General features: G+C 44.3%; 1 protein-coding gene across 7 annotated transcripts; it reads right to left on the reverse strand.

Moving 5' to 3' along the window:
* Positions 1 to 295: 295 nt before the first annotated feature.
* LOC133905945 (fructose-bisphosphate aldolase-lysine N-methyltransferase, chloroplastic-like) lies at positions 296 to 20,922 on the reverse strand. 7 transcript variants are annotated; one of them, XM_062347760.1, is made up of 13 exons: positions 20,463 to 20,922; positions 20,298 to 20,373; positions 14,650 to 14,855; positions 14,457 to 14,543; positions 14,275 to 14,367; positions 13,401 to 13,555; positions 13,171 to 13,255; positions 13,010 to 13,096; positions 12,815 to 12,934; positions 1,166 to 1,267; positions 908 to 1,076; positions 644 to 806; positions 296 to 495 (listed from the first exon to the last, which is right to left on the reverse strand). In XM_062347760.1, exons 1-11 carry the CDS (start codon positions 20,823 to 20,825, stop codon positions 909 to 911), a joined length of 1,542 nt encoding a protein of 513 aa, XP_062203744.1. In that variant the 5' UTR covers positions 20,826 to 20,922; the 3' UTR covers positions 296 to 495; positions 644 to 806; position 908. The 7 variants fall into 7 exon arrangements, with proteins under 7 accessions (XP_062203744.1, XP_062203743.1, XP_062203746.1 ...); XM_062347759.1 differs by having other exon boundaries at positions 644 to 826; XM_062347762.1 differs by lacking the exons at positions 296 to 495; positions 644 to 806; positions 908 to 1,076 and adding exons at positions 2,074 to 2,416; positions 6,454 to 6,490.
* Positions 20,923 to 21,985: the final 1,063 nt, after the last annotated feature.

A 21,985-nucleotide genomic window follows, 5' to 3' on the forward strand; every position in this document is an offset into this window, starting at 1 on the left:
CTAAAACTATCTTTTGGAGTCTATTATTCGCCCATAATTTCAATACCATTAAAATTCCTTCAACCATGAAAACCGGATCGAATGACCCATGTCATTACACTCTAGAATGAAGTAGCCAAAAGAAACTACTTTCTCATCCCCCACCCAACACACACACACACACCGACATCGGCATGGCCATGGCTGCAACAGGGGTATAATTTTCCAATAACTTATCAGTTCTTCCATTGCAATAACCTGCTGTAGATCTACTAATTCAGTAATCCTGAACTCAAGCCAGCCATGACAACAGGGATTCACTGAACCATGTAATTTCCCATATACGTTCTTCTCAGGACAAAAAGATGTGAGTCAGCAGTCATGTACATGATTGACACTCCTAATGGACAAACAGGATCTACAACGCAAATACAGCTACCACTAAAGAATACACACCACATCTGCTCGAGACCAGCGATATCCTTATTAGACTTGAACACCCAGATTTATTATTCCCTGCAACACACAAGTTGTAACTATAAGCAGAATACATTGCCGAATTTTCTGACACATATAACCTGAAGCAGCATGCTTCTGCCACGCTACAAATAAGTATAGCTTAAATGTATTTGAAATAACTAATGGTTGATTAGATCTCATTTACCTTCTATTGATGCAATTAACATTGCTGTAATCTCTAAAGGGAACATGAGGCAGATTCTTTCAAGTGGTATATCCATCTTGCAAGTGATGATGCTCGCTGCATGCTTCTCTACACACTGACTAAATCTTGGCCATAGTCATGAGATCAATTATATTACCTTCATCTGTGAAAATAATGGCAAATCTGCAAGATAAATGAAGAAATTACATCCTACAACAGCTTACTTGGAAAAACTGACAATACATAGAGCACTGCCAGTGGTACCTCATTTCAATTCAGGAGCAAAAGGAGCAGGGCAAGGCAACACTGTATGGTCAGGCAAGGCATTTATGAACTCGATAGCAGCCTGAAAACAGGCATGGAGCATTTTCTTCTCCATCCTGACAAGCCTAGCAGCAACTTCCTTCTTTGGTTCCAAATTGCCATCTGCCAACTGGTGATAACCAAAGCAATGACCAGCAATTCAATATTTTTATAGAGTGAGAGTCGAGAAACAATGTGTAAACCTCCCCAGCTCATTACCATAGCTTCATCCTCATCCAAAGTAGTGGGGTAGCCAGCCAATCGAGATTTCAGGTATCCAACAAGTTGATCAAGTACTGCCCGCTCTGTACATGGACTAACCTAGAGAATGAATATCGCAGATGTAAGCAACATGTTGAATTCTAGACAAACTACTGTGCCATAATACAACAATACAAAAGTTTTAGATAGGCAGCTTTCTGCATTTGTTGAAAAATCATGTAGAATACCCAGTTTTTTCTGTCTCAAGTTTTATCCAAGGTAATGTCTACAGCAAGTAATGGAGGCACTCAGCCACAAATCATTTCAATTGGATCACAGGCCATTTCTGAACAAGTGACATTAAGCATCCATCTTTATATGCAACCAAGTACAAAACCTAATGTTAAGTAGCATGAACCTATCATATTATTATACAAAAACTGCCACAATATATGATTGGCTATTGGCCATGATACCAACAACAACAGCCTTTGTCCCAACCAAATTAGGGTAGGCTAGAGATGAAACCCACAAGATCCAACTAAAAAAGATGAAAAAACAATAATGATAATAAAGATACTAATAATAGTAAAAAAAAAAAGTAATACTGGTACAAGGAGACTAATGCATAATTTATGGTTCTACCACGTGGATTGCTAACTTCCACGAGCTTCTATCCATGGATAGTTCTTTGGGGGTATTCCATTCTTTTAAGTCTCTCTTTACAGACTCATCCCATGTTAGGTTTGGTCATAGTCACAGGGTACGGGGTCGTAGGCATGGTCCCCAACCCTGGGACATTGACCCAATTCGAGGGTCGGGGTCGAACAAGGTCGACGTCCCGATTTTGGATGATACACACTCCGAAGCCGCTCCCCTCTGCTACGGAACGATTTACAGGCGACTAGGCAAGGACGACAACTTACCTGACGCAGATGAGAAGACGTTGCAGATGGGGGCGCAGACGAGCAGAGTGGCGACGGCCACGGCCCTCCACGGCGTCGACAAGTTTCACAACGGCGGAGAGCCGTTGAGGGACCTCATCACCAGGAACCTCATCATCATGGAGCGCCATTGAGGAACCTCATCGTCGGTCCCTCACCCCTGCATCCCCCAATCTCGATGCAGATGAGCAGATATTCAACCTCCGATGGCTCCATGGACGGAATCGTACGCGACACCTTCATCAAATGCTCCCAGCGTCCCCCTCTAATGCAGATCTGGAGGATGGAGATGAGGAGAGGAGATCCGGTGGAGAGTATTTGCCTGCTGGAGAATGGGATGAGATGGGGATGAAGACGAGAATGCGAGCGTGAGTCCACTACTGGTGTGTAATGCCTTAGAAGTCAAAAAGTCATTTTCTAGGTTGTAGTTTCGTTTTATGGTTTTTCCAACGAATCGTGGAAAGTGAAAATACCTTGATAAAATGTTTAAAATAGGAAGAAATAATGTTTAGGTTGGCTTTGGGGGGCAGCCTACCCATTTTTCCCACTTGGACCTAACTGGGCCCAAGGCACCACCCTGGCCCAAACCGACCTCTTTCCCCCCTAGGGTTGGCTGTCTCTACCTTGCCCACCTGGTGTCACCCCTGCTACAGTAGCCATACACTAAAGTACTCTGGTGCTACAGTACCATCATGAAGAGAGAATGAGAGAAAGGGGAGGAGGAATGAAGAGGAGGGAAGAAGGGATTCTTCATGTGGATGATCTAGGTAACAAATCCATGGCTTTCCCCTCTGTTTTGGATATATTTTAGTGCATAGCACGTCGTTAGTGGATGGTTTAACTAGGGGAAACCATCGATTTGCATGTAATTGGTGTTCTGCACGTAGTCTGATCGGGCAGTGCTGTTGTTTTGATGGTTTAGGCAATAAAGACGATTTTTCCTACAAAACTGATGAATATGAGAGATGTAGAAGACTCAGACCTAGTTTCTATGTTGTTTCGAGAATTTTGGGCCTAGTCGATTGGGTGAAATTGAGGTTGGAATTCTGCTATGTAGCAGAGTTGGATTCAGAATTCAATTTCTGTTTGTTAGCAAATTCAGCGGCTTTAATGATTTTTGTGAATTTTCTCATAATAATGTAAGTCGTAGATAATGTTGTAATATAGCTTCTGGTAAAATTTAATAATTTTTGGAGCGACATACTATTAGTGGTGATCTGTAGAAGTGCGCTGGTCAGAACTCAGAGGTAGATTATGTCCTCTGTTTTCCATTGTAATTTACGCCCTTTTAATGACATAATAAAATTATGGCATCTTCATGAAAGTTGTATGTATCGTTCTATAGTTTGTAGAAATGTATTTATTTTGCTATCATAGCTTATGTAGATTAAAAGATATGAAAAAGACAAGCAGTGTTTCTGTTGTTAAACGAACAAGGTGTTAGTTGTTTTGTTTGTTTGACGGGTTGCCAGGCGTAAGACTGTGTTCCTTGTTGTTCGTATGTTCTTTTAGTATGTAGTGGTGCTGATGTATGAGTGCTTGAGCAGGTGATACTGCGCAAGGCATGCATAGCTTGTCTTCATCTTTGGTAGAGGCAAGCGAATGTAATGATTGTTGCTACAACTTTAATTTTTACTACCTCCACTCATAAATGCAGTACATATGTTTAGACTAATAATATTAAAGATGACTTTAAGTGATGTTTTAATTATGTTAAGACGGTTGAGTATGTTCTACTTGGTTATTTTCTATGAGGGCTTTTGCAGTTCAGATCGTGGTTGATTTTATAACGCACATACATGGCATATGCATATGTAGATTATTTTTATATAGTCTACTTATGTTACTTATAAAAATGACGTTATAATCCTTATTGGTTACATAGATGGTGTAATCTAATACAGTGGTGATAATACTTATTTGAGGGTTTTAGTCATTTTAGCTATCCACATCTTATATGTTTCAATGACTAGAATACATGAGGATAATGATGCAAGTTATAGAAGCTTACAGAAGCGGTCATACTATGATCTTTGATGAGGGTAGTGGAGTAAGTTGGAAAACCATACTAAATAGAAGATAAAATAGACATGTTGTCTCACTCATATCTAAATGAAGGTTGTGCCTATGGCCTTTTAGCATGAAGGTAGGGGTCTAAGTGAAGTTCATAACTTGGGATGTTTTGTATGCTCATAAGTAATATTGATAATACAGTCTTGTTGTTTTATACGTTATGTAAAAGATGAAAATAATAAATCATAAGTTAGCATAAGTGTAGAACTTATCTTGTTGAATGTTTTGCATGGAAATAGTTTTTTTATATGAGATCTTACAGTCAAGTAGTCTATTGGCCAATTTTGAAGTATGCTATATCTATGTTGCTACATATGGAAGATCATAACTTATATCATTTACTTTTATGTATGCCTTATATGTTGATATATGGAGGATGTTGAACTATGTGCTTCTCTTTCTTACGATTGCAATATATCATCTGCAGCATTTTATTGCATTGCATTTAAGCCAGATCGGTGAGAAAGTCGTATAATTATTCCGGAGTGCATAAGTCAGGTCGGTAAGAAAGTTATATAACTATTCCAGAGTGCTCTTGAAGTTATATCGTGGTCTATCTTATGATTGCGATCGTACTGGTACATCATATATTGCCGTAATACGATACAGCTTCATACCTTGTTGGGTATGAAGACAGTGGACATATGCATTGCACTGCATATATTTGCATTGTATTTATAATCATTGAAGATCATTCATGTGGAAGTATTATATATTGAAGTTCTGCCATGGGAGTTATTATGAGAAGTAATGCTTCTTAGAAGTTCATAAGCAGTGTGGTAACTTGTGGATTTGAAGAGAACGTGAAGTTATATGTGGATCTGCATTGCATAGCATTCACATGCAGCATATTGCATCATAGAAATTTTTACATAGATTTTTTGTTGTGATGGATCGCATACAGTTACTAAATTAATATTATTACTTGCAGATGGTATGTGGTTATAAATGAATGATCTTAGTGGAGTTAATATACATTGTTCTATGTGATTTCAATTTTATCCATGATGTCTTCGTTGGAGTTGGATTTTCGTTTATGTTGTTCATACCATGTCATATGTGATAAGTGGTACTTCTAGCTAGCATCTTATGTTGTAGTTGTAGTTGTTTTATTATGATCATCTAATGCTTATATATCTGAAGAATGAAGAAGTGAGTGTTTACTTTTAGTATAATGAATCTGCTAAATAAATGATCATATCATGTATCATCTTTTATACATTCTTGAAGTATTAAATTGATGTTTTAATATATGTGGTTTAAATATTTTATTAAAGTAGTTCACTTACTGAGATTTTCCAATATCACCCTTACATCCCCCCCCCCCCCAAAGGTTGTTCTTGAAGCTAGCATGAGGGTAGGGTTTAGCGGCACGTCCTGCCCACTTTTATCATCACCATTACCTTCAGTATGTGTAATAAAATAATAGAGGCTAAGGTTTTTGCTCCTTATTTAAAAGTAAACTTAGTGATGTTAAACTTATGGTTTAGTTGCTTAATTTGACTTGTTCATATCGTTCAGCTTGAATAATATCATGTTCTTAACATACTTCTATATTATTGCTTCTGCATTGCTCTGTTTTTCTAATGTATATGTTGCCAAAATTTTATAGTCCGGCATTCTTGTAGCGTAGTTAGGTGGCATTTTATGGCTTCGTGGTTCCTCGGGTGTATGGTGAAGGTACTCGATAGGAGAAAAGTAAAAAAAAAAAAAGGGAGCAGTTGTCAAGAAGTGGAGTACTAGCCGTCGAACACACAACCTTGTGCACAATAGGCAGCAGCCAAACCGCTGTGACAGAAGTTCTCATTGACTTTTATATATCTAATGTAACATATATCACATTAAATAGTACCCAAACCTAGTTTGTACTGTATTTTTTTTGTCTTGCAGACCTGCTGTACATTTTCTATCTGTTCTATTAATATACATATTCACAGGAAGGAACTCCCCTACTGTTTTCCTTCTTTTTTTTATTTCTTTTTGCTCATCATAAATGCAAAGCAGCTTATGCACTAGTATTGATCTGAAGTTCTGAATTTAGTTTAGGGTAGTTCATAGAGTGCGAATAGTTGATTGTAAAAGGCAAGTTCAGGTGATTCCAGGCTAAAAGATATTCTGTTGAGGATTTTAGTTGCTAAATTCAGGAAATCAAATGTAGGGAAAACATTATGCCAAGATATTAAGTTGACTTGTGTGACAGCTCTTTTTTTTAAATGGAGCTTTATTAACTCTCATCGTTTGTGTGACAGTTCTAGTAACATGAAAATGAAAAAGATAAAATAAAATTACCGTCTCCAACTTCAACAAGTCCTGCTGGCTCAGAGAGCTGGATTCAGAAAATTCAAAACAATTTTCATCAAGCTGTTCCTAGTCAAAACTATTTCTATGTGAAAGCAATACACTCTATCAACCAATAGTAGAGCTAGACAGCTATTACTGCTGATTAATGTAGCATCACATTTCAAAACGATATGGATAGATATATAACAAATTATCAACCGGAGGCCTGGACCATCCTTGTATCCTTGTAACCTTTCAATAATGATAAAAATAGATAAAACTGAAGTATTTGTGTACTCAAAAGGGAGAAATATGTATCGGGCAAAATAGATGATTAACCTTTCAATAATGATAAAATTAGAGAAAATTGAAGCATTTGTGTACTCAAAAGGGAAAAATATGTATCGGGGCAAAATTGATGATTAACCTTTCAATAATGATAAAAATAGATAAAACTGAAGTATTTGTGTACTCAAAAGGGAAAAACATGTATCAGGGGTAAAATAGATTATTAACCTTTCAATACCGCTAAATACCAATGTTCACCTAGACGCTAGACATAGACAGACAGTCACCCTGTGACCAGTGTTACCTGGACATGAACACGGGTGTTGGAATTCGACTCGGATTTGGATGTTCGATTCGGCAAAGAAAATTTAGACACGCGAAATACAATTCGGATTCCGACACCGATGTCGGAATAAGACTCGGAATCTGGGTGTCCGATTTGGCAAAAAAAATTGGACACTGGTATCCAGGTAATACTGCCTGTGACTAGCGTCTAGGCTGTCTAGATGACGGACTAGATGGAGGAGTTCACTGTCGATTGTCGAAGAGGAGGAGCCACAACAGATGGAGAAGGTGTGGAGGAGTCCACAACAGAGGAGCAGTGGAGCAGAGCACGAATACGATAGCGTGGGCGCTAGTGCGAGGGAGGGGTCCTTCAATCAGCGGCGCAGTGGTGGCGATGGAAGACAGAGGATGAGAGGAGAGACCAAGAGATGTGAATGGGGAATGAATCGAATCGAAGCTCCATCACTGGGACGGCCAACTAATTGAGAGATGTGGATGGGGAATGACTGTCTTTGACCAACGTTGACCGTCTAAACGGTCTAGCCTTCTAGAGGTGCGACTACCCCTGAACTGGACACCAAGCCCTCGACTAGCGTCTAGTCATAATCTAGGCGCGCTAGACGATCGTCTACATGAACACTGCTAAATACCCTCCGCATACACTGATTGAAGTGAAGAGAAGCATAGAAGTAGCGTGCCAGGCTTATGTTTATGTTAGGGTTTAGGCTTTACGAGATATGTTAACAAATTTCGCCGGTACAAAGAATTAGGAGATATAGTTTGTTAAAAGAAAAATAGCAAAGAAAAAAATGTTATGACAAATTTCCACAAATCACCTGCAGGAAATTTGAGGTGCACCCGTGTAAAACCATTGAAATGTCCTTCACTCCTTACTGGAAACGAGGCGTCCTCAGTCCTAACCTCCAGTCCAACGGGTCAGACTCCAGGCGTCCTTCTGCCGTCATTCACTCAATCGCCTATTTCTTCTCTCAATCACCATCTGCTCAGGAGCCGCAGAAGCAGGAGCTCAGTTCTGCAAGTGCCGGAGGCAAGAGCCACAGGAGCAGGACTGCAGGAGTTCAGTTCTTCCGGTTTCAAGAGGTAACTAGAATTCCTCTCCTTCAAGAGGTAACTACAATTTCTGCTGCTAAAGGGAAGAACCCTAGTGGATCAAAGCACTGGCAATACAATCACTGCAAAAAGACATTCAACAGTAGCGCGACAAGAATTCCCATGCATTTCTTTGGTACTCAGAACGGTAAGAAGGCACAAATTCAGCGCTGTTCTGCTCTACAAAGCGATCGCACCAAGTATAAAACATTATGGGATAAGGTACATTGATTAATCATCGATATTCAGTAGCCTTGTCGTCTTCTACCCTTTTCTCTGTACTTTGAGTGTATGACCTATTAATCTTCCATTTCATACAGATTCAAAAAGGAACTTCGAATCCAGCAGCTACCAAGAAGTATAATTCTTTGCCAGATGCTTTTGGGATGATGGAAAGGGATGCATTAGATATATAAATAATGCGATGCTTGTGTGCTAATAGTATTCCCTTCAATGTGTTGCGAAGTCCTCAGTGGTCTCAGATGGTAGCAGCCATCAACAAAGCACCTAAGGGTTACAAAGCTCCTTCCAGCGAGAAGGCAAGGACCACTCTTTTAGATGCATGCAAGAGAAATGTGGAGAATGATTTGGCACCAAGACACATGGTAAGCAATAAGCACTATGCAGTAAGCTTCTAGTAATAAATTATTAACTTTTCTTTTGTAGTTATACAATTTCTCTTATTTCTGTTAATTAGGTACACGCAAGGTGCCTCAATTGTTTCGGATGGGTGGACAAATATTAAAAACAAGCCACTAAGTAATGCCATTGCATCAAATAGCCGTGGTTCGATGTTCCTGTATGCAGAAGATTTTTCTGGAGTTGAGAAAACTGGTGAAGCAATAGCACAGTTTTTGCTGAAAGCTGTTGATGAGATTGGATATTCAAATGTTCTTCAAGTAGTGACTGACAATGCAGCAAATTGCAAAGCAGCTGGGCGGGAAATTGAGAATGTAATGTGCCATATTACCTTCTTTGTACTATCTAAAATTTTGAAGTTTCAATTCAACCTTTATATTTGCTGTGTTGAAAGTAGACCTTGACGTGACTGTTTTGGCTTTTTATCTTTGGCTCTGTTTGAATCTTAATAACTTTAGTAATCTCCATGTCGGTAGGATTTATAGACTTCATATTATGAACAGTGTTATTCTCACAAAAGGGAGAAATATGTCTGACTGACAGATAGTTAAGTTGTTGTTCTGTTATTGCAATTTTTTTCTGTAACTCAAGTTCTAAATATTTCTTCTTTTAAGCTTAGTCTCCATGTGCAGTGCATACCTTGAATCTAATATTTAAGGACTTATCCAATGAGCTTCCCTGGATGAATGACACATACAAAACGGGTAAAGCTGTAGTAAAATTTATTTTGAATCATGCACACTTTTTAGCTATGTTTAGAGCAAATTCAAAACTAGACCTATTGAGGGTGGCAAAGACGCGATTCGCTTGGCACTATATTCTACTGAAAAGGTTGAATGACTACCGTAAAGCACTTGCTACCACGGTTGTTACAAAGCAGTGGAAAGATTGCATGAAGACCAGTGATCAGTATGCAAGGATTATAGTTGACACAATCAACAGTGAAGAGTTTTGGACTGAGGTTGAACACATACTTTCTCTAACAAAACCCTTGTTCCTTCTAGTAAAATATAGTGATGGAGAAGGCCCAAAGATGGGTGAAGTGTATGAAAGGATGGATAACATGCTGGGAGAGATAAAAGATGTGATGACTAAGCAAGGCAATCCACACAAGCATGATTTTCCTATAGTTAATAACATCATTCTTAATCGGTGGGAGAAAATTAATGTGCCACTCCACTGTCTTGCTTTTGCACTATGCCCCAAGTTTTATGACCAAGAGTATCTTGCAGCGCCTGCTCCTGGAGGCATTCCAAGAAATGCACCAAATAAAGATATTGAGGTCATGACAGGGGTCTTCCAAGGCTTTGAAAAAATAGCAGAAGATGAAGATGAGCGAAAGATATTGAGTGAGCAAGTTGCTACTTTCCACATGAAGAAAGGAATGTTTTCATTGCCGGCAGTTAAAACTGATGCAGTCACAATGGATGCCATCGAATGGTGGTCCAACTACGGCTCTGAGACTCCGAATTTAGCGGAGGTCGCACAAAAAAGGTTCTATCTCAGCCAATTAGTAGCTCATCGGCTGAGAAAAATTGGAGTACATATTCGTACATCCATAATGTCAAAAGGCATCGTCTAAATTCAAAGACAGCAGATAAATTGGTTTACATCCATTCCAACATTCGGCTTCAATCAAGATTTACAGAGTCCTACAAAGAAGGCCCTCACTGCAAGTGGGATGCAGATCCAGATAATACTTCTTTGGAGGAATCAAGCTTGAAGCTCGAGGGCTTGCGTTGAAAGCATTTGGAGGATGATTTTGTTGATGATACTCCAACAGCCGAGCAACACAAATCACGAGCTGTAGGGTCATCATCAAGGAGAAAGATTGCAAAAAAAATTGTTCGGTATGTCTATGGTTTTTTTCCTCAAATACACAGGAGAGCTGCGCATCATTGCATTAAGAAGGAAAAAAGAGTTTGAAAATCCCACATACACAAACCCAAACACACACACACCCAACCATCACTCTAAGCACACACGCGCCCTTAAAAAGAATAAAGAAACAACCAACTACAAAAACAAACCGCTAAACTGACCCTCTGTCTAGCTGTGCTAAATCCCTAGCACCAGCCTAACCTTAAAGAATCGCTTCCTCACTGGCTAAATGCAAAACCCGCTATACACTTGGCAAAGCACCGTTAAAAACACAATCATTTTGATGCTTCCAAAGCAACCAAGCCCCAAGTATGATTAGGGAGTTCAGACCCTTCTTTAATGGCTGGGCGACCAAATCCGTAATCTTGATCCACCAAGTACTAAACACTATGTCCTCCTGTGTTAGGCATAAGTCCAGGGTACCAAATTGTCGAAACAAAGAATACCACAACTGTCTTGAAAACACACAGGAGGTAAGAATATGTTGAATAGTTTCCTCCTCTTGATCACACAGCGGGCATCGCTCCGGATGGGGCATGTTTCTCCGAGCAAGTGTATCCACTGTCCAACATCTATTATGCACTGCAAGCCAAAGGGAAAACTGACACTTAGCGCCCAAGATCTCCAAATCAGCTCCCAAGGCTCGAAAGAAATAGCACCTACCAAAAAAGGCCTCATATATTGATCGTGCCGAGTAATTGCCAGAAGCTGAAAGTTTCCAAAGATGCTCATCCTGCACCTCAGGTTGAAGCACAACCTCGGATAGCAGGACCCACAGATCAAGATATTCCGATAGAGCAGCCACAGATAAAGCCCCCCGAATATCTTGAGCCCAGCAGTGTTCATCCAAGGCATCCCGGACAATACGTTTGTTGGCCCGTCGCTTAGGAACAAGGGCGAACAGATGGGGTGCAAGATCAGCAATCGACTTATCATGCAGCCATTGATCTATCCAAAAAAGGGTGTTACATCCATTACCAACATTGGTAACTAATGCAACTGAGAACAAATCCTTGACATTAGTATGCACCAACACTGAGAATATTGCCCAAGGTTTATCTGGCTGTGTTTTCTTTAACCACAACCATCTCATCCTTAGCGCCCAACCAAGAGACTTTAAATCACGGATGCCAAGACCTCAAAGTTCCTTAGGACGGCAAACTTTGGGCCACGCAATCAAACAATGTCCTCCATTGGCCTCTTTTCTTCCTCTCCATAAAAATCCCCGGCAAATTTTATCAATCGCTTTGAGAGCCCAAGGTGGAAGATCAATGGCAATTGCAAGATAAACAATCATCGAAGTGAGGACGACCTTAACCTGCACAAGCCTACCTGCCCTTGTCATGAGATCAGCCTTCCACCCAGGAAGCTGATCAGCAACACGATCAATAATTGGTTGCACCTGTGCCTTTGACAACTTCTTGATGGAAAGAGGTCAACTCAGGGCAGTGCCAAATTTTAGCCGCCAAAATAGCGTTTGGTTTGAGGTCAAGCCAAAATTTGACCAGCCAAAAATTTTGGCAGATGATTTGGCCGCTCGAGATTTGCCTAGAAACGCTATAGAAAAATTATGGCCGGCCAAATTTTTTCGAGGCATGATCAAATTTTGGTCTCAAACCAAACGGAGGCCAAATTTTTAAGGCACGGCCAAAATTTAGCTTGGCTCCCTTTGGCCCCTAACCAAACAGCCCCATTATGCCTTTCTGTGACAAGTTCAAGCGAAGGGTAATTTCGGCATAACTAAACAATTCTCTAGATTAAGGGCATGTGCACTTAGCTTCAAATGTTTTATTTTAGGTTTTTAGGTTTATTTAATAAGCTCAATGCCTGAAGTCATACTGCCAAAGCCAAATAGAAGCCCCATACCAATTGAAGCCAGCACAAGGTGCTTTTTTAGGCCTAAGAGCAGAAACCATAAAACCTGGCCTACTGTAGAAGCACAAAAACTAGATCAAATACTCCATAGGCCCTAACTAGTAACTACAATGAAATAAAATGGACAAATATATTATTTTATCTCACAATCTTAATACAACATATTAAATAACATGCCATACACTCTTCTGTATGTGTCAAGCATATTTTGGTAGCACCCAACGAAATCTATAAATCACATAATTTTCCAAAGCAACAGGAAGCAAGATCAAGGAAAGGTAAGCACACTTACTGGACATGTATCACCTTCAGAAGAAAGTATGGACTGCATCTCATCCGGATCTGAAATGTATCCTAGTCTAAGGTATGGCAGCATTTCTGCAACAGTTTCTCTCTCTTTACCTATGTAGACCTGGTCCATTGAGGCATATCAATATACAGCACTTCGATTTTCGCTACAAAAGGAAGGTGGAAGTGAAGTTCTTACATGAAAATTTTGGATAGCAAGCTTTCCATTTCTCTGAGCGACCATTCTCTTTTCTTGGTATTGAGGATCTTCTGTATTTAGGGATGCCTGTAACAGTTATTCAAGCAGAGTCACACCAACCAATTAATAAAGAAGACTGTCAAACAATTAAAATTATGCACCTCAATCATGATGCGATCGTAGGGATTGTCTTCATCTACAAAACCATAGTTGAGAAGCAGCCTGGCGTTTGGTTGTGGTCCACACCTGTATAGTCTACAAAATTTGAGATTCTTGCGCCCGTGCACAACAAGAACGAACAAAATATGTCTACAAAATAAATCGGAATCTCAGATGGCCAATATGATGAGGAAGAATAAGAACATTAGTGCAACTGAAGCAAACATAATACCAAACGATTAATGGTTCTCCTTCTTTATATGGTCGATCCACCACCAAGCGAACAGAATCACCATCAGCTGTCAGCATTGCTTTGCAGTTGCTCTTGTAGGTCAACAGTGGTGGGCCCAAGGGAACTAGCACGAATCTTCGAGCTAAACTAACTTTCTGTTATTGAATACGTACAACCGAGTTAATGGAGAACATTTTGGTTTATCCAACAATAAAAGGTTCTGCAAGCTAAGCAATATTGATCTCGCACAACTAAGAAAAATAATAACACTCCTTCATATTGCAAATATAAGTTGTTTGTCTGCATATAGGTCATTCTAGAATTTTTGGCACATCATTCACTTCTCGCTATCATGCCCTTCTAAAATGATATTTATACTCTCCGAGAAATGAGGCATCTTTACCAGACTCTTCTTACAATGCATATCTAAGAGTAGCTTAATTTTGATAATTTTTTTCGGATGAATTTTGATAAAATTTGAAAGTAAACAAAGAGAAGCAAGGTCATAATGTCATTGTATGTCAGCCTATAATTCCCGTGCACAAAGCTAAAAAGATTTATGCTTGCAATCAGAAGGAGTAAACAAAATACATGAATAGAATAAATCTACAGAATTGGAGAAGGTGAGAAGCTTATCTAGAACTATTGTTGGGGTATAGAAACATTAAGGTTTTCAGAAACCATGATCTGGCTAGGATGTTTAGAATTAAATACTTAATATTCATAAAATTATCCTACACTACTATACTTACTTGCAGATAAATTGTAAACTTTGAGTTCAACAATGAAGGAAAATCAAGCAAGTGTACTGGTAACAAGTTGGAGAATGATATTTGTTTAGGTAACAATCAAAATACATCACATGACACGTTACCTGCAAATGAACCACACAAGACTGTACTGCAACAAAAGCCTGCTTGAAAATCTCAAATGGAAAAGCCTCGGTAGGTATGTCAAAAGGATATTGCTGCATAACAACAATCGATAAGAATAAAGAACAGTGAATCCAATAGTCTCTCATGGAAAAGTTAATATGTTTGGGACATCAAGAAAGACCTGAAACAGTGAACCTGCCATGAACCACAATGTGTCAAGCTCGTTATATTCTCTCCTTATTCCCTCATACCTCGCAACAACTTCCTCCTGAACAATTAAAATCTAAGTTAGAATATCTATGTTCTAACCGAGTATAATCTGCATCAAAACATGGTCACGCTATATAGAGATATAACAGAGGTAAACTACTTACCCTCATGGGGCTGCCATTAAGGTAATCCAGTTCACTTTCAGTCCATAAAAGTGGTGATTCAACAGCTAGCTGCCCCCTTCCTCGCTGCCGGTCAAGCTCCTTAATGTAAGGGTACCAAAATGAATCCTTTCCTTGCTTTTTCTCATACATGAGATACAATGCCAAGCATGCCAGCTCAGACAACTTGTTTGTCGTCAATAACTCGGCTGCATGGTACAAAAATATTCCCTCCGTTTCAGAATACTTGTCGCTTTTGACTTACTATTTAAATTTTGACTAACAATAATTTTTAAAATATGTAGTGAAGCAAAGTGCAAACAACATCATTAGATTTGTCACTAAGCATGGCAGTTTGCCCTGTCAGGTCGGGTCCCCGTGGGTTTCAGACCTGGTGGGGGTGGGTTCGGGTAGGAAAATGGCCTCACTGGGCTATCGGGTCGGGGCCATGACCCGAGTCGGGTCCGGGCCAGTGCAGATTCTGCACCCGTGAGGAACGCCCCGAATACAGCCCAACCAATTCCTTCACTAGCCTCTCCCACAAATGGCCCAACCAATCCCCACCGCCACCACCCAAGGGCACCGACTCGTCTGCGCCCTCCGCATGTCCGTCACCTCGCTCACACCCTCCGCTCGTCCACTGCCACCGCACCGCCTCGCATGAGCCCTCCGCTACCGCACCGCCTCGCCCGCGCGGCTCCGCAGCCGCAGCCCCCATACCCTCTACCACGTCACCTGAGCCCTCCACCATCGCCGCGACCTCACCTGCTCTGGCGCTCTGCAATACGCTGTCAGGTCCCCGCCAAAGCCGGGGTCAGGGGGCGTTTGCACCCGGTAAACATTTCCCCCGGCAACAACACTGCAAGACAAATCCTACCTTCAAGTCCTTACTGGCCAGAGCAAAACACCATGAAGACAGGCACAACGCCGACATTACTGGGAGATCCCGCGGCGCGGCTGTTGCAAGATTTCTGTGCCATCTCCACGACGAGCACCATCAAGCGCAAAAGGCACCACCTCCTGAGCAGGGCGGTGATGTGTTGGCTCACCGAAAACCGCCAGCAGGAAACTGTGGAGTACCATATAATGACATGCTGAACTTGGAGTTCGAAGTCCACAACTCAGAGTGCCAAATCGTGAAGCACCATCATGAAGATTTCCTTAGCACCTTCTCAAACTCGTAGCAAAAGGAAGTTGTAGTGAGGCGTCGTAACGCGCTTTACGGCGAAAGGGTTTGCCGCTTCGTCGAATGGACGGAGAGGAGGGGAGCCGATGTGGTCAACTTCGAGTTCCGTGTCAGACTACGTATTGAGGGTCTACCAGTGCACTGTTGGAGCGATGAGATCGTTGCTCAACTCATTGGCATGAAATGTGCCATTCACTTCTCTGAAGAATACTCAAGAAAGAGGGAGAGAACACGCACGTTCGATCTGTGGGCCTGGTCCATCAACCCCAGCGAAATCCCACAGGTTGTATGGCTATCAGTTGCTGAGCCGAACACAGAACTCCCACCGACCTCAATCCCTCTTCCCATGGTCAACATTCACTATGAGCAGCCCATCAACATCACGAGCGAGTACATGTACCGCATCCTCCTTCATCTGGCGGCGGTCCAGGACGGGAGACTGCGCTGACCCGGGCCGGCAACCTTATCGGGAGCTTGTCGGGCATACGGGGTGCCGGACGACGGGGGCCAAGCACCTAGGCCACTTGTCCAACGTTTCTGCAAACAGCTGGAGACACGCCGAGGCTGGGACAGAGATGATGACAGGAGGTATGCACGAGGTACACAACACCCTGGTCGCGTATCACTCGTCGTGACCCAAGGTACGCTGAACCACGAAGAGGGGCGGGGGAGGCCGGTTCACCGGACCATGGAAGGCGTCAAGCACATTCTGGCCCATCCTCGCATAGTAGCCCGCCGATGCGCAAGTGGGTTCACACCCATGCGCCACAATCCACTGAAAGAGGCAGGCATTTGACGGAGAATCTAAAGACAAGCAAGCGCGTCACCTTTGCCTCACCGGTGGCGATAGTGATGAGGCGCGGGAGATGAGCGGGGGCCAGAGGCTCTGAACGAGGAGAACAACATCAAGTTAAACAACGCGAGCAAGCACAAATCTAGCCTGTTGCCGAGGCAGCAGGGCGTCGGCTTACACGCTGAGAAGCAGAGAGAGATCAACAACAATACGCAGATAGAGCAACACAAGGGTATGAGGCAGGCACAGATGTTTGACCAAAGCGCAGAAGTCATCATCAAGGAGAATCGTACACCTGACGTTCTCCAAATGTTGGAGGTCCTTTGTGACCCTATGTTTTTTGAGGTAAACAATAATGCAACCGTTGCAGACCCTTAAGCCAATCAGAGAGCCAGGGCTCCACCTCACAACAATACAAACCCTGGAAGCCAATGTACAGTGGCTTGCAGCCGAGGCTGAACAACAAGACAAAGGCACACGGGGGGACACTCAGAGCAAGGCGGCAGAGTTCGATGTCAACGCAACGTCGGGTTTGGCTAGCCATGCTAACAGTGAGGAAGAGAACTAAAAAGAATTTGTCACTAAAGTCACAGTGGCACCTCCACCGTCTCTGATTCTAGAGCCACCAAAATCAACTTCCTCACCGCTTGAAAACACACAGCACACACCTGCAGCCGCTACACCCTCGAGTCCAACGACACCTAACGTTTCAAAAAATGGCAGCATTGGTGCCTCTTCTGGGCTTGCTCCCCATTCTGATAGGCCTTCTCTTGTTGATGGCCCGTATCACTCTAGAGGTACACCTCTGGTTGAGGCCATGGCTCCGTCAGAAGCCCGCTCGGCTGCTCAATCTGAACCCTGTTCTGGAGTGGGCCTATCGTCCCATGCGTTTGTACCATCTCTTACAACGCCATGGAAGGAAAGCTCACCGTACCCCATGACCGCACCTTCCGAGCCAATGCCCTGGGGTCAGGTGGCTCAGGTGGAACCGTCCCCAGTTGGACACATGCTAGCGTCGGGCTCGACATCACCCACAACTAGGCCTTCAACGTCGATTGCGATGACTTTAGAGGCAATGGTGTCAAGGGCCGCTGGCACAGTCACACCTGGTGGACGTGAGGCACCATTTCGGAGCGACGAGAGCACCAATCCCCCATCTTTGCGCATGTACTCTAGACTTCGGCGTTGCACTGGGAGATCGAACGCCCCCGTGCTTGACCGGGTCGTGGATTATGTGCCTTCTTCTTCACATACTCCTCCAGCTTCTGGCGCCCAGGCGTTCATTGCCAAGGTCTGTAAACCGGTGGATGGCTTGCTACCCCAACCTCCCATTCAGAAGAAGGAAAAAAGGACCACCGCTTGGGACTCTACCGAGGCGTAGCAGGCGTGTCGCCGGAGCTCGTCCTTGATCTCCTGGTCCTGTTATCACTGATGCCCTGAAGAGAGTGATCTGTAGTCTAGGACTTGTTCTAGATCGAGGGCAGATTGATCACCAAGTTCAAGACAAATATGGAAATTGTTCAACAAGGCGCTATCACGCACACACAACATGGCTCTGGCGGCTTTGTTTGGCTGGTCGGCAGATGAGGTTGATCATGTCAAGTCTGCAGAGGAATTGCCATCATTGAATTGATTGTGGAATTTGTACTTTTTGTCATCCTCTCACAATTTTACAATGTATCCTACATCCATCTTAATCTGGAATGCTAGGGGTCTCAACAAGGTTGGCAGGCGCAATGTTGTCCGCGATGTTGTGTCTACTGCAAGGGCAGACGTTGTTTGTTTGCAGGAGACCAAAGTGGCAGCCATCTCTCTTCAACTTCTCTCGATGTTGGGTGCTGATTATGACCAGCATGCGGCTCTCCCGGCTGATGGTACGAGAGGAGGGATTCTGATCGCTTGGAAAAGCTTAGATTGTCAGACTCTTCGATCACATGTGGACAAATACGCTGAACATGAAGGTCACAAATGGTGGTTCATAGGGGTTTATGGTCCGCAAGACGATGGTGCCAAGCTACTGTTCTTACAAGAGTTGTGTGATGTTCGAGCTCTATGCGCAGGACCTTGGTTAGTTGTCGGGGATTTCAATCTCATTTATCAAGCTTCGGATAAAAACAATGAGAACCTTAATCGAGCCATGATGGGTCGCTTCCGACGATTATTAGATGACATAGAGATCAAAGAGATTCCCTTTTGGGCCGAAAATATACTTGGTCGAATGAGCGGTTATCACCGACCATTGTTTGATTGGACAGGGCCTTCTGCTCCTCGGATTGGGAAGACATCTTTCTGGATTCTCTACTCCAAAGCTCGGCCTCATCAGTTTCGGATCACTACCCACTGTTATTGGGCCTCAAAGTCAATACTAGGGGCAAACGCCGTTTTCACTTTGAAAGCTTTTGGGCACCATTAGATTCGCACCTTGGAAACACATCTGGAAAACCTGGGCTCCACTACGATGCAAATTCTTTTTGTGGCTCGCCATCCTTAATCGATGTTGGACAGCCAATAGACTTGCCAAGCGTGGGCACCCACACCCTGCGTCTTGCCCTCTTTGTGATCAAGCTCCGGAAACCATCCAACATTTGCTAGTCTCATGCGTGATCGCGCGGGAGGTATGGTCTATTGTATTCCAAAAGATTGGCCTCCAAGCTTTAGCTCCCCAGCCCGACACGGTTCGCTTCTCAAATTGGTGGTGTCGGGCAACCAAGCAAGTTGACAAGCAACGCTGAAAAGGCTTTAATTCTCTTATTATTTTAATGGCTTGGGAGTTATGGAAACACCATAATGGTTGTGTCTTCGAAGGTGCTGCTCCAAATGCGAACTTGGTTGTGAGGTCCATAGAGGAGGAAGGCACCTTATGGTGTGCAGCCCAGTGTCACCTGAACATCGTGTCCAAATTTATTTGCCGAATTGGACACCCCGAATCCGAGTCGGATTCCGGCACCCGTGTCGGATTCCGAGTTGTATTTCGCATGTCCAAATTTTCTTTGCCGAATCGGACACCTGAGTCTGAATCGGATTCCAACACCCGTGTCCGTGTCCAGGTAACACTGGTGCAGCCAGGGCTAGAGACCTCATGAACCTGTCCTAGGACTTCTTGTCCTCGCTCTTGGTTGTGTCTAAAATGTGTGGCGAGCATGTAAACTTGTGAATGAGTTGAGGTGTGTTGGGGTGTGTTTGGTGTGTGGTGTTGTTCTCTCTGGTACGCTTTCTTCTTAAATAAAATGACACGTAGCTCTCATGCGTCGTTCGAGAAAAAATATTGATAAGAGAGGACATCAAGGCAAAATCAAGTGCCCGAAACAGTAATGCAAAACATGAAATTGAGACGAGCAGCTTACATAACAAGCCATAAACCAGTCCCACCTGTATCTTGATTATCCTAAACATGCCTCTAAAAGTCTAACAGACTCGTGTTCAGGACATCTACTTGCCACTCAGAACAGTAATGGATAGGAGTTTAGGACAGATAATCTAATAGCATAAGCCTGCCATTTGCAGAAAATGGTCTAGCAGCAATTACATAATTTACTGCGGTGCTAAATCTATGGAATTTGAGAAAACGTGCATCCAATCCCAGAAATGAAATTCCCCACTTCCCAGGCACGAGAGAACTCAACACATTATCATATATAGTACAGAATTTGCTAGTTCAAGAGGACATCTCACCCACAGACTCGTCGCCTAGCACCCGCTCCAGCGTGACGACGAGCGACATGGGCACCTCGAACGCCACATCCCCCGCCTGCGCAACGAACAAACCAGCTAGCCGCGTCAAGATCGCGTCATTGCCGCCGGAATCAAACCACAAGCCCAAACTCACGTGCTACCAACCTGGAGGTCCTCGCCGGCGGCGACGTAGCGCAGCGGTAGGTCCTTGCCCTCGCGGGTGAAGGACACGGGCCGCTCCCGGATGGCCACCTTGCCCAGCGGCAGCCCGCGATCGCGCAGCCAGTCAAAGAACCCATCGGTGGCGGAGTCTGCGGCGGTGGAGGGCCCAGCCGCGGGGGTAGGCGGCGTGCGGGCCCCTGATGAGGAGGAGGAGGGGAGGAGGGTGTCAGCGTGGCAGGAGGCGAGGCGGAGGCGTGCGCGCGGGCGGGGGCGTGGCCGGGGTAGGCGGCGCGGGGAGGAGGGGAGGAGGAGCCGGCTGTTGTGGGGGGCGGAGACGGCGGCGGCGGCTTGGGTGACGGAGGCCATGGATGGGCGGGAGTTGGTGGCGCTAGGGATTCGGGCGGGGGCGAGTTTTTCGTTGTGGACATTTTAAGGAAGAGCGTGTGGTCAGTCATTGATAGAAGATTTGTGTCCCAAAATGATATGGATACAAAGTATCCAAGGAAGAATATAGCGTGCCCTTTTAGTTTTTCAAATCTCATAAGAGGCTAGTAAACCAATTCGAATGGGAAATCTGACCCAAGAAAACATGATGGGAATTTGGACTAAATTTGACTAGTTCTAGTTTTATTACAGATTAATCCATATGATCAGATCAGATGGCACGGTATTATTCACTCTCACAGCCACAGATCCTTACTCGTAACCGTATTAGTCAGATGTGTAATCACTAGATGGAGGACCGTGACACAAACAAAATTTCACATCCGCATCGATTTTGATTGCAGGGGCGGATCAGGGTCACTCCACCCAAAAAAAAATTAGGGTAACATTTGGTTGGAGAGCGAGCAGGGCCGGCCCTGGGGGGCGGGGCGGGCAGTGCGGCCGCGCCGGGCCCCCAACTCGCAGGGGCCCCCAACGGCCCGACTGCAGCCTGCAAATCCCATTATCCCATAGCGCCGAGCCGCCGACGCGTCACGCCGCAACACCGAGCCGCCGAAGCCGCCGAACGCCCGAAGAAAGATCGAAGTCCCGATTCCCGAACCGTCGTCCGCCGACTCGTCGAGGCCGAGGCGCCGAAGGAGAAGGAGTGAAGGACCGCCTGAGTCCGCCGTCCGCTGTCCGCGTCCGCCCGGTGGCCGGTCACCGGTGCCCGTGAGTCCGCCGAACGCCCGAAGACCGAAGTCCAGATTCCCGATTCCCGATTCCGAACCGTCGTCCGCAGTCCGCTGAGGCGCCGAACTGCCGAAGGAGAAGGACGGATCGCCTGAGTCCGCGGTCCGTCGTCCGCCCGGTGCCCACAGCCCACTCTGGCCTCTGGTCCGCCGTCCGCCCGGGCCCCGTCCGCCGTCCGCCGTCCAACTGTCCAAGTCCGCCCGGTGGCCTATGCCCTTGAGTCCGCGGCGTCCGCCGTCCACCGTCTGCCGACTGCCGTCTGCGGACTACGGTCTGCGATCCGCGCCCTGGTCGGCTACTCGGCTGGTCCGTCCGCCGTCCGCCCGGGCCTGCGTGTGCGGGTGCGTGCC

This window comes from Phragmites australis, chromosome 23 (assembly GCF_958298935.1).
Source record: "Phragmites australis chromosome 23, lpPhrAust1.1, whole genome shotgun sequence".
Lineage (NCBI taxonomy): Eukaryota > Viridiplantae > Streptophyta > Magnoliopsida > Poales > Poaceae > Phragmites > Phragmites australis.

Coding starts and splice junctions, on each gene's coding strand:
- LOC133905945 (XM_062347760.1), bottom strand. CDS start 20,825: ATGGCCTCCGTCACCCAAGCCGCCGCCGCCGTCTCCGCCCCCCACAAC. Junction 13,256..13,400: donor GGAGAACCATTAATCGTTTG/GTATTATGTTTG, acceptor TAGACTATACAG/GTGTGGACCACAACCAAACG. Junction 12,935..13,009: donor TTGCTATCCAAAATTTTCAT/GTAAGAACTTCA, acceptor TCAATGGACCAG/GTCTACATAGGTAAAGAGAG.